At 40.6% G+C, this 13,100-nt stretch overlaps 1 protein-coding gene across 1 annotated transcript; it reads left to right on the forward strand.

Annotated features, from left to right (window-relative positions):
- The first annotated feature begins 9,988 nt into the window (after positions 1-9,988).
- Positions 9,989-12,922, forward strand: foxe1 (forkhead box E1). The gene has a single exon (XM_061717813.1). It carries the CDS (start codon positions 10,407-10,409, stop codon positions 11,505-11,507), a length of 1,101 nt encoding a protein of 366 aa, XP_061573797.1. The 5' UTR covers positions 9,989-10,406; the 3' UTR covers positions 11,508-12,922.
- The last annotated feature ends 178 nt before the right edge of the window (positions 12,923-13,100 follow it).

The following is a 13,100-nucleotide window of genomic DNA, read 5'->3' on the forward strand; positions in this document are numbered from 1 at the left end:
AAACACAATGTAGTCCCCAACTTTACACTTGTAAAGACTAACTTAAGATTCCTGTTTTAAGCAGCTCAGTGTAAAACAATGAACCATATGCATCACAAACATTGTACAAGAAGTGCATTGGTCAGTTAAATTTTCCCTGTAATTATGTCTAACCTCATATGGAGGAAAATAAAAGGCTCAAAAAATATCCCCTTCTCCTAAGTGGGATCAAAACAGGGGGATACAAATACTAAATTACAAACAAATAAAGCGCACATGTAAGCGGAGTAACTCAGCCGTTTCCTCACCTGAATCCTCAGTGCGAATCGCAGTGTGCGATTCGACGTACTCCGGCGAACCATCTGGATCTTTTTGAAAGTGAATTTGCTGTTCAAAAGTCGCTTTTCATTCTCCATCTTTCAGTTCAACAGTCTTTTCCTCGAACTACGGGTGCCGTCAAGCGCCTGAAATGATATGCGCCTTTTTTTTTTTACTTTTTTTTTTTAATCGTGCGTTAAAAAAATTTTCGGCGTTAAGAGAACGTTAAGTTAACGTGTCGTTAACGCGTCAACTTGGACAGCACAGCTAGGGTTTTGAGGTTGTTCAGTACTGCCACCCACTCGAATGGAAAAGGTTGCAATTGTCAAAGCTTAGAGAGATTTTTTTTGTAAATATGTTTTATTGTTTTTTTTTACAGTTATTATCCCACAGAGATGAAAAATACAGAAAATATGCATATCACTTCTGTTTACACATTTATTTCCAAAATGTAGAAGTGCATTGTTTAGCAGATACATTGACACAGTGAGTTCACCTTTCACATCCCCTCCCTCCCACCCACCCATCCAACCATCCACCCACCCACCCATAGCCTCATAGGATATGAAACACACTTGGGGAGTGAGAAAACAAAAATAGAGATAAAGAGAGTACAAACAGATGTAAAAAAAAAAATGTAATCAATCAACACTTGTGTATGAGTTTCACTCTATTCATTGTCAAGGGGCTCCTGCAAGGAGTCATACAAGTCGGGAAAAGGCCTCCATACTTTGGAAAACGGTTTGAGAGGATCCTTTGAGTGTATATTTGATTGTTTCTAGCTTTAAAAAATACATAACATCATTGACCCAATGAAAAAAGGATGGAGGAGCTTGTTTCCATCTGAAGAGAAATAAACATCTTGCAAGGAGTGTATTATAACTACATGGGTTTAGAAAGAGTTATAACGGTTAATAAATTTACCTCAGATTATCAAGATTAAATGTGTTGCAGCTTTAGATAAAATTGCAGGTAGAGCATAACAAAAAATGAAGATGTTCCTTTGAGAAAAGCTCAAAGCATCCCCCCCGCCCCCACTATAGACACACTTCAGGTGGAGCTTTGTTTGGTTTATTACACACACACACACACACACACACACACACACACACACACACACACACACACACACACACACACACACACTCGCATGATCATATACATACACGCATACACACACATAGACATACACACTGGCTTGTTCACCTGCATGCTGGCTCTGTAGTTTTTGGGGTTAGTTAGCGGTAGCTTAGCTCAGACTGTGATCAGATCTCAAGATTTGGGTCGATTGCTGTTCGTGTTTTGGTCGGCTCCGTGCCGGTTTCGTGTTTTGTTTGTGGTTTTTTGTTGAAGATTTCCAGTGCTTGACGTGTGTCTCCGTGTGTTCCTGCTTCCTGGATTGGCAGTGGATGTCGTCACCCCCCCCCCAAAAAAGAGAAAAAGCTCAATGAACAGACATAGCCATACAATACGAAATTAGCCAGAAGAAGCAACACTTCCTAACCACTACAGGAACCTTTTACTTTGTCCACATGTACTTTTACCGACATGAACATATACTTTTGGTTTCATGCAGCAAGATAGATGAGTTTTAGCACTGATGGTCGTGTATTTGCAATGGACATGAGGCCACGTAGCCTGACTGACTTTGCAAAAATACTTGGGAGAAAAGGGCCCAGAAAGAAAATATTTGGTCCATCCAAAGTTGACAAAAATCTGAACCAAAATAATTTCTAATTGGTATGCCTGGATGAAAAAATTAACATTGATTATTGGGCTTTAGATGTCCAAAAAGGGAGGGGTTTCCTCCCAAAGACAGAGCAGTGTAGCGGTTTGTTCAAGTCCTTGAGCTATACTATTCCACGTGCAGAAGGGTTTTAACGGGATCCAGCAGGGTTTTGACTGGGATTAATTTGATTCACTACACTAATGCTTCCTTTGGGCAATGCCATCAGGGAGCATGACATATATTGATGGTGAAGGTTAGTTTTATTTACCACAGGGAGCTGAGGAAGCTACGGTGCTTAAACTGAAACCTTCAAAGACTAAATATATAGGCAAGTAGGCATTCTGGTTGGCATCGACTTGATTTCCAGCGTCACTTCTTTTACAACCTCCTTTTCCTCACTTGTATAATCAAGAACACCATTATTCTATGCTCTGCAAGGAAATGTGTTAATGCATTTGTCACACCTGGTTCAGAACATTGCAATTCCCTGAAAATCTTTCAGTTCATCCTAAATGGAGGCACCAGTTGAGTGGTACCATCAAGGGAGATCACATTTCATTTCTCTCCATTCACCTCCTGTAACATATAGAATGTAATTTAAAATCCCATTACACAGAAAGGCATCAGCAGCTGAAAGCAAAGTCTTTGCTCTTAGAATGGAAGCTGGCGTGCTGTTCCCAGAATTTCCAGGCCCAGAATGGGAGACAGACTCCTCAGCTATCAGACTCCTCCCCCGCTGAAGCAGCCTGGATATATGATGCAGATATAAGACCCATCTTAAAACGTTTTGCTCTAAGGGAGCTTATATCTAATTTACTGATGTTTTGTGAAACTACTTCAGATGTGCATGTATTGACATCTGGGAAAAGTGATTTTTATATTTAGTTTGTTCAAGATTACACATCTGCTTTATGACTGTGGTTTGCATATCCTTCAGTTATTTCACTTTTGCCAGAAACAAACCAAAGAACATGGGAATGTTACCGCTCTTCTCATGCAGCTCTTAGTGAAAGCAAAAGTGAGCTGATGATTAAGAATCTTGCTAAATAAGAAGCTTAAACGAATACCTTTCTTTTAACTGACATCACTTTATAGGCCAAGTTGCGTGTCATTGTGTGCCCACACACAGAATGAGCCGTATCATGCTACTCAACAGACTGACAGCCAAAGCTTGACTTCATGGGAACTCTTTTGCCAAAGCCGCAAGGGGTGTATGTAGAAACAGCTCCTCTGCCTCCCTCCATCGCTCCTCTCCACCCCAGTGTCAGACAGCAGACACATGCAGACAGAACTGAATCCGTGTTAATGAAGTAGAACAAAATAAGGACAGCGCTCGACTTTTACAACCATCCTAACATGCAATTCTATTGTGCAACTCCAGTTTCTTTCAGGTGCAGGCATGGGTAAAAATTTTCGTGTGTGGCTGCCTGGGCTCTGTGCAGGCCGAGACATCTATGGGGTGTTGACACACCGACCCTAAAAGAGCGCCAACTGACACAGATACACTGACAGTTGCAACGGGCCGTGACTTTAATTGTGCGAGCTTTGCTAAAATGCAGGAGTGAGTTACTGCTGCAATCAGGCGAGGGGTGAGTCAGGCTGGGTGAGTCATACAAAAAAATAAATTAAAATCTAAAACTGCCTGCAAAGTGAAAATACAGATTAAAAATAAGGACTAAATAAATCAATATAGAAGATATAGAAGTAATGACTATAGATAAAGTGGTGGTCTTCTAGCTTGTGTGTGTGTGTGTGTGTGTGTGTATGTGCGTGCGTGCGTGCATGCGTGTGTGTGTGTGTGTGCGTGTGCGTGCGTGCGTGCGTGTTTGTGTGCGTGTGTGTGTGAGAGAGAGAGAGAGATCCTCAGCATTTGACTTTTTGCTTTAAAGTGGCAGCATTTCAATTTAGCTGACAAGAGCTGAATGGACTTCAATCAAGTGACTCATGGAACTGGTTCTGTTCCAATATTATAGTCTTAAAAAAATCCAGCCACATCCAGCTCACCCTGATGGGTGTGTTCTTTCGGTGAATGCAGGCATAGTCTTTGTTGCACCGTTTTAAACCAAACACATACTGACAAATTTGTTGAAACCCTTCAACTAAAGAAAGAAAACCCACGACGATTACTGAAATAACTTCAAACTGAGAAAATAAATCAATAATTTAGTAAAAAATTGACTATAGAAGATCAGACATTACTTCCAATCATGGTTCAACAGAATCATAAAAAACTAATGATATGGACCTAAACACAAATGATCGGACTCTCGAGCTTTTGAGGCAGTTGCTGCAGTGAAGGGATTTCTGTAACTCTTCAGCCCTGAACAGATTCAAGACACTTTGTACCTGTCACAGAAAAGCAGCTCCAGAACACAACCGAGCCTCCGCCATGTTTCACATTTGGTACAGTATTTGTTTTGTTTTGCACCTGTAAACATAGCGCTGATGTGACTTGTCAAAAACCTTCAGTTTTGTTCCAAACATTCTCCCAGAAGCTTTTTAGCTCTTCAATATGCTTTATGTCAAATTCCAGTCTGGTATTTTTATGATGTGCTTTCAACAGTGGACTCCTCCTCGGTCGACCGCTATGGCCACACAGTGACGGATGGTGTGATCTGACACTGATAAAGAAGTACTGTGTAAAAGGAAAACAAATGTTGCATGTAAACCATTGTGTGTTGTTTGCTTTTCCCTGTTGTGCAGTGTCAAGGGATTCTTATTGATGTGGTTGGAATTTTGCTCATAACTAATAACTAATTAGTATCCGGCCAGCCATATCATTAACTTCACATAAACTCTCTCTGTGAACTGAGCCTAGTATTCTTCCCATTCATAGCCACTCCCACTGGTACAGAACATACCGAATCAATCGTAACAGGGATGGGGCCGAATGTATGCAAAGACTCCAATAAGAGCCACTGTTTGAAACAATTAAGATGGCTGCAGAATTGCTTCCAACATCCTGGCTCAACATGGTTTTATGGCAACAATAGTCATTCACCAGTATTCCTACTCAACCACATGCCATTTTAGATGCCGTTTGTTGATACTAATCTGGTTGTTGCTGTGCAACAAGATGGGTTTATTTGTTTTTGTTTTTTTTCAATTAGTGTACGCCTGGACGGTGTCGAGATATGTTTTTTTTTCTGCTTCTATTAGTATTGTTCCTTGGAAATCAATGTCAAATACAAAGGAAATACACTCCTGCTTTGTAATCTAAGAGTATGTTTAAAGGTCAAATCAGGTCTTAATGACGTCAATGTACATAAACACTGCACCACCTGATTCAGTTGGTAAAGGAAACTATAGTACACATTACAAAATGTCTTATTCTGACAGGCTTTTGAGACAAATGCACAAGCACACAGTGATTTAACGGCAGGCACCCTGGCAAGTCCACTGCTTCAGTTATGTAAACTGCTCCTGGTTTGGAACAACTCAACCGTCAGAACTTTGCATCCTACCAAGCCCCTGCAGCTGCCAATGCAAACAAGATGCCTTCACCTTCTCAACTGTGGCCTGACTCTCACAAACATGTAACACACACACACACACACACACACACACACACACACACACACACACACACACACACACACACACACACACACACACACACACACACACACATATACTCACACAGCAGCTGGCTCTAAGTTTTAGTGATATGGTTATATTTTTTTATAATAAGTGATAAAAAAAAATAATTTTCCTTGAAATATGTTGAAAATTAAGTAAATCAGTCAGCAACAATCAGGACATAAAGACTTCTGATTTGATGTCAATGTGAAATCTGATTCCAAATTGAACATCTGAATCCATACGCTGCCACTGATTTTGCAGAAATTAAAGATTCCTCTTTTTTGAATATATTATTCATCATAAGAAGTTGCTGAACAATGATGATACAAGAAAGAAAGTAGTAAAAATACATAATATACTTTACTGTTTTTGCAAACAAACACAGTTTAAAGGTCTAAAATTTCAAAATATAATTCCTTTATTGGCCTACACAGTAAAAAAGAACCTTTACAACACTATTCAAACATATATAACCAGTTCAGGCTTCCATTGTCAGCATTGCTGAGTGTGTGCCTGTTTCTACCTTGTATCAAAAAGCCCCATCACCTGCAGGGCTGCAGCCACCGAATGGTTCAAGTTAAGTGTTCAAATTCAAATGTCTAATTTGGTTGTCCTTGTTTGGAGAAAGCCGTTTAGTCACTGGCACAGCCAGAAGCATAGGTGAGACACAAAGTGAGGAGCACTTCATTTGCCTCAGCTGCAGCCTTGCTCTCCTGTGAAGCTGTCTCAGCCTCCAGCCGTGATTTGCGTCTTTACACCGTCCTGTGATGGACAGGTGGAGGCCTCTCACGGCTGCACCGATGCATAGCTCCAGGGTCCTCAGCCCTGGAGGCTCTCAGGTATACTCAACGATGCCCAACTCAAGTACTCTTCAGACAGTATTAGGAATTCTGCTTGCAGAAAAAAAAAAAAAACTACATTAGACTGATGTAAAAACATGGGCAAACATAAGAAGAGACTGCAGAATCAAGTGATAATTCGGCAGGACTACAGCTTTAAAAGAGTATAATTCGTGCAGTTTGGACTCATCAGAGAGCTTGTGAAGCAGTACAACATGATCCATTAGCCCTCAGCTGTAAATCATTTAAGCAACTTAAGCACATTAACACGTTAAATATGTTCACAATAACAAATGTTGACAGTGGAGTCAGTTTCCAGCAGTACAAGTCAATATTTTTAATCCAGCAGGATAAACGCCGAGATAAAAAAGCTCACGAGCAAACATTAGACAGTAAATGCTGAGCAAGATCTAAATCAAAATGGAAAAGCAAACGGTGGCAACTAATCCTGAGCTCCTGTAACAACAGGCACCTGAGAAATTAGTCACCACTGATTGTTCACGACCATCGAGCATAAAAAGCTTTCTTTGGGAATGGATGAGGTCTGCTGCAAACGGCATTACTTGTCCATCACATCTGTCAGAGGCTGAGGTGAATCAATAATTAAACACACCATCGAGCTCTTGTGCATATGTGTGACTTCAGCTCACGCAATGTTCCCTGCATTTACACTGAGTCATAAAAGCAGGTTTTTAATCGTTCTGCAACTATCAAAAAATGATGAAGCTTTGCTCTCATCAGCTTAATAGTTTAAAGTCTTGTTTTTGAATTTTCTATTGTGTGCTTAGGCTAATTTACTTCACTACTGATTATCGAAAACAATTGTAATATTATCTTTTGTCTGGAAGCTGTATGAGAACAGAAAAATACTCTCCATGGTTCAGTAGAACCTCGCAGAACCGCCTTTGTCAACAAAAACCTGAAGTGATTGTTTTCTGTCTGTTTTCAGTTGTGGAGGAATTTTTTTCCAACTCTTTCTTTAGATCGGAGTTTCAATTCATTTATGCTATTTGCAGAAAATTGTTTATGCTTTCTTTATTTCTTTCTTTGGTGAACCCTGGAGTCTGAGAAGAGGCTTTTGGATATTTTGGAATTTTTCTGAGCATGATTGGTGATTAGTAGCACCTAGTTGCTACCTGCCTTCTTAAATCCTGTTGAAGCAGTCGGATGAATTTAGTTTTCCGGCAACATGAGCATTTTTGACTTTTGGCTGTTGTTCATCCAAGGTTATATTTATTAAACTGAAACACTCAGTAAGAATCAAATGAATGTTTTAAGCAGATTATGTTGGGAAATTGATGGAGGAAGACCTTGATGATGTTCATTTGGCTCATGTCATTTGTGATGTTCAGTTGGGCAAAAAGAGGTACAGAGGTCATCAAATGACAATAGGGCTAAGCCTTTTTACTCACATCGCTAGTCCACATATTGTCAAAACTGGAAATACCACCTCGCAGTTTTGACCCAGTCAGACCAGTCAAGGAGCTTTTTGTTTCTCTCTGTCAAAGTACACATAATATATGTCCTGAAGGAAAGGTAGCCGGTGGGCGCAAGTGTTTTCCGATTTATCTGACCACAGTCATTACCTGAACGTTAGCATTATGGATTTAAATGTAATAATTTCATCCTGTTGGACCTTAGTGTGTAATTCTGTCACGACTGGCATAAAACCTATGGAAGAAAAACTGACTTCAAACCTTGACCCGTTCATTCTTTGGATCAAATTAATGCTTGTCCAAAATATGAAGATACCTCTAGAAGCGTTTAATAGAATTAATGAGAATGATAAATAAAAATAGATAACAAAACTGAAAAAAGAGGGGGGGCTTCATGCATGTCACCATGCAAATGTCATTAAAGCATGCCGTAACATCGTCCTCTTTTGTTTGGGCTAACCAAGACTATTACTGCCAAGAATCAAAAACTAATTATCTAAAAGCTTATTTTTATTTTATAAATGACATATCAAAACTTGCAAACAATGTTTTGTCTTTTCATTTTCCTTTGATTTCTATGTGCAATGGCAATTATTGAAAAAAATGACAACTCGATTAATGAGCAAAATGATTAATTGTTCCATTTCTAAATTATCACTGTATTTTCTAAACGTTTCTGCAAAAAAATTGGAAAAATACATGGACTTTTATTAAAACTTCAATAAACTAAGAAGACAAACCTCTGTTGCACTTCACAGATTTTAACTAGATTATACCTTGATTCATTTAAACCAAATATAGAGTTAGTGTAAATATAGAGTTAGTGTAAGACTAAAAACCCTCATGGGGTTTTTTTTTTTATGTTGGCCGAGGACATCTCATCAGTTATCTGTTCTGCAGTTTTTGTGATATCTTTGCAGCTCTTGACATGTTCTTTGAAAAATGCCCAACAGGTTTTGTAGATCATCATGTTAACTGACAGAAAGCTCCTCATCTCATCACATACCACACCCTCCCTATCGCAGAACGGGCCGCTGCAGATCCAGAGCCGGGAGAGCCACATCCGCGGCCCTCGCTACAGGACGACACTTTTCATCGGGCCGCGTGCCTAAACAAACCCAACTCTCTGCAGCTCTCCACGCTGCAGCTCTGACACATGCCTGCAGCATGAACCCATGCGGGCGTTGAGTAGTGGGAGCGTGCTTCTGTGTTTTGTTTTGTTTGGTTAAGAGATTAAGGTGGCGAACCCCAACTCGCTGAGGTCCCTGGGCTTCATCCCACCAGAGCTGCTCAGAGCAGCAGCACGGGTCTCCATCACTGCTGACAGTGAAGTTGTCAGAATGACCCTGGTACAACAGACAAAGAATAGTATTTTATGACACCACAATTCTCAATGAGCAATTTCTATTTCACGAGTCGGTGAGTCTCCTCTCTCAGGTTGCCTCTAGGCTTTATGATGATGATGGCCCATATTTTGCATGCTGAAATCACAGGACTGCCTTTGTCTGGAAAACATTTACATCTCTTAACACAGCTGGCTTGCCCAACCACTGGCACAAAACAAACAAGGAAGCAAGGTAAAAAAAACAACACATAGGTTAAGTTACCACTAAAGAGGTGTTTTAGTACTAAACGTCAAAACAACATGGACCATTTTAGACAATTTAAAATAAACTGAGGTTGGCTTTAAAAGGAACATTTGAATATAAAGAGGAAAAAAAAACGTTTTGACAGTTCTGGCTATTTAAACAACAAAAAAAATCACCTGCTTCGAATAACCCTGGTAGTTGCAACTAAAAGCGTGTCTTTAAAGAAGATGGCATTAAAAAACTGCACACAAAAAAACTGTTCAAATGTTCAGATTCTTGTCAGAAGTCACTTGGAGAGCAGGTATTCTTGACCCGTGTTGTAGCAAGCATTACAACCGCAAAAAGAATACAAATAAATGCTTTTTAGAAGACATTTTCACAAGAAAGCCTTCAGAGTTGGACGGATGTGAACAATACACCTTTATAAACCTGAGGTATGCTGAAAGCATGTGATGCGCTGGGGGGTGTGGCCCTCGTGGTTTTCCGTGGAGGTAATACACTCTTGAGGTGATACTAAGTGACTCATTCTCTCTCACACCTTAAACGCTGCAATGGCGCTCCAACGGCTGAACTTTTCAAACTGAGCTGCTGAGAAACTAGAAGACAAAGCTGAATAAACACCACTTTTAAAGAATGAAGATTTCTCTGAAGAGGAATTACTTCTGCTGCATTTGAAGACAATTTGCTGGATTTGGACTCAAGAGAGTGAGTTTAAAAAAAAAAAAAAAAACAGCAGTGAACTTTGTTGCAAGACTGTTTGTGTGGCAGATGTGTTCTTTTGATTTCCACACTTCAGGATCTTATTTGGCGCCTCACACATAAGGAACTTTCTCAAACCAGTGGAAGAACTATTACTGTGCAGCTTCTGCAGCTTCTGCAGCGAATCGATTCAATAATCTGTGTTTGGAGGGATTTCTTTTTCCTTAAACTGTCCATGACAATGCCAGTGGTCAAAGTGGAGAAGGACTCTCAAGCAGATGTCACCTTGCCTTCCTCCAATCCTCCACCACAGACAGAGGAGCCGCCCCGAGGTCGCAGAAGGAAGAGACCCCTCCAGCGGGGCAAACCGCCATACAGCTACATCGCACTCATTTCCATGGCTATAGCAAACTCCCCTGATCGCAAGCTGACATTGGGGGGCATCTACAAATTCATCACAGAGCGTTTTCCCTTCTACAGAGACAATTCAAAGAAGTGGCAAAACTCCATTCGTCACAACCTGACTCTAAACGACTGCTTTATCAAGATCCCTCGAGAGCCGGGGCGACCGGGGAAGGGGAACTACTGGGCACTGGACCCAAACGCAGAGGACATGTTTGAAAGCGGCAGCTTCTTGAGGCGCAGGAAGAGGTTCAAACGCTGTGATATGAGCACCTATGCCCCATATGTTCACGAGACACCAGTTTTCTCTCCCGTCCAGATTACAAGATCAGCTGCATACGCCAATTCCATCTATTCCAACATGACTGTGAGCCCTACGTATGGGCAGCAGCTGCCCTCTGCATACTACCCCTCTTCATCACCTCCTGGGTTCACACACGGTCAGACGCGCATGTTCAGCATCAATAACATCATAGGACACCCGACCACAGCCAGCATGCTGGCAAGTCAAGGGCCGGAGGTGATGCAGCAGCCCGGCCGCAGCTTCAGTCCAGAGGGACTTCCAAACGGGTCGTCTCCCTGCGGCCTGGGACCTGCCAGTTTCCAGACTCAGTCGTGTGGAGGAGCTGTGCCACCCCGCGCATCTACGCATCCAGGGTTCACCTACTCTGGCCCCAACAGCCATCCACACCACCATGCCCACCAGGGCTCGTATGGACAGGGTCCAACCCACGGGTACGCAGCGGCCAGCCGGATCCACACCTCGGCTCACGGCTCTGTAGAAACAGTGGAGCATTACGGCAGGGCATCTCCGGTGCAGCTGGGCTCTTTTTCGCAGTACAACAGTGGAGGTGGTCCCGTTGCCAACTCCGGGGGATACCTGAGACACCCCACGTATTCCGGTAATATGGACAGGTTTGTCCCAGCAATATAAGAAGGTTTGAATTCAAAATTGAACAGAAAGACCTCTCCAGAAACGCAACTGTGATTTCTCTGCATCGATGCAAGAGCCCATCATCAGCGTCGATGGTGACTTACCGCTGAATACTTTTAAATGTCAAGGTCTCTTAAGGGCAAGACGAGGAGGATGTAAATGACATATACTTTTTGAGTGTGATTGCAACTTTAAATAGTTACAGTAACCATGATTTTAAATGTCGTATAAATTATTGTGCTGTCTGTGGTCTTAGGCTTTAGAGTAAGTGGCTTGTATGAAGAAAATCTGTCAAAAGTACTTCTGCATGTATTTTTATTCTAAATGAAAAATGCATATCTTGTTTACTTTTTATGTTGTAAATAAACAGAATGATGCAGAGCTTTTGTTCTTTCAAGAATAAAATATTGTAAAATACTGATGATTTCTTGCCATAACCGAGACATTTCACCTGACGTGTCGCCGATTAGGAGGGATGACTTTGCTTTGCAGACAGACTGCAACATGTCATTTAAGACGGATATTTTAGCCCCTATATAATCCTATCACTTAGAAGAACCAAAAGAAAACGAGAAATCAGTTCTTTTACTTTTGTGCTTTACTTGCAGTGCAGCGTTTCAGCTCAGCGGCTGTAAAGTGCTGTCTGGAGCCGCGGTATTAGCAGTGACTGTGACCGGCCTCAATTATCACGTCAAGACATCACCACAGCACTTGAATCCACTAATCAAGAAAATGAATCGACTTGTAATTCGATATTTCATCCCGCAAAGTTAAAACAACAAAAGCTCAGAAGTGCCTTCTTCAGTCTGCTGACAAGACAAGACTTGCGAGGAAACACTTTGTCACTTGATTTTTCTTTTATTATTATTATTTAAAAAGCTTTGAGGAAAAATTACCTCCTTTATCCCTCGTCTGCTGAAAAAGCTTTTCATTTTCTTGGGTCAACAAACTAGCAAATGTTTTGTTCAAGAATATTTGCTTGCGTAATTTTAGATATAGGCCTACTTATACTTTCACATATACGAGACCAGTAACAACTAAAAACATTTAAGTAGAGGAAACACATCCTTTGCCTTTATATAAATGGATAAAATACTGTGCACACAGTAATTGTGCTAAAGCTCAAGGAGGATCTAAATGTGTTTGTATTAAGCTATCCATCCTGAGTAAATATTTTCATAAGTAGGCTAGACTTCCCAAACTTCCTCTGAAATCTGCAGTCCAAGATAAACAGATGACGTCTTGTGATAGAAAGTATACATAAAGTTTATTTCAGGGAAATTATTTGATAGTAAAATGACGGAAATAAAACATGCTTCACTTTAATAATAATCTTGAAGTTTAGAATACTGAAGCGTAAAGCTGCAACCTCAGTGAAAGAAAAATACAGACATCACGATATGACGTGAACATTTATTGTATGAACAATATCTTTTCCAAGTTTGTACAATATGAAATCAGGTTATTACAATACTGTATACATGTTTATGATGTCATAATGAAAAACTTCACATTTGTACAATATATCATCACATTATTACACAATAAAACATTTTGTAAGAACATAATTTTTGTGTCATAACGTGATAAAAA

This window comes from Cololabis saira, chromosome 1 (genome assembly GCF_033807715.1).
Source record: "Cololabis saira isolate AMF1-May2022 chromosome 1, fColSai1.1, whole genome shotgun sequence".
In the NCBI taxonomy this organism is placed as follows: domain Eukaryota; kingdom Metazoa; phylum Chordata; class Actinopteri; order Beloniformes; family Belonidae; genus Cololabis; species Cololabis saira.

Coding starts and splice junctions, on each gene's coding strand:
- foxe1 (XM_061717813.1), top strand. CDS start 10,407: ATGACAATGCCAGTGGTCAAAGTGGAGAAGGACTCTCAAGCAGATGTC.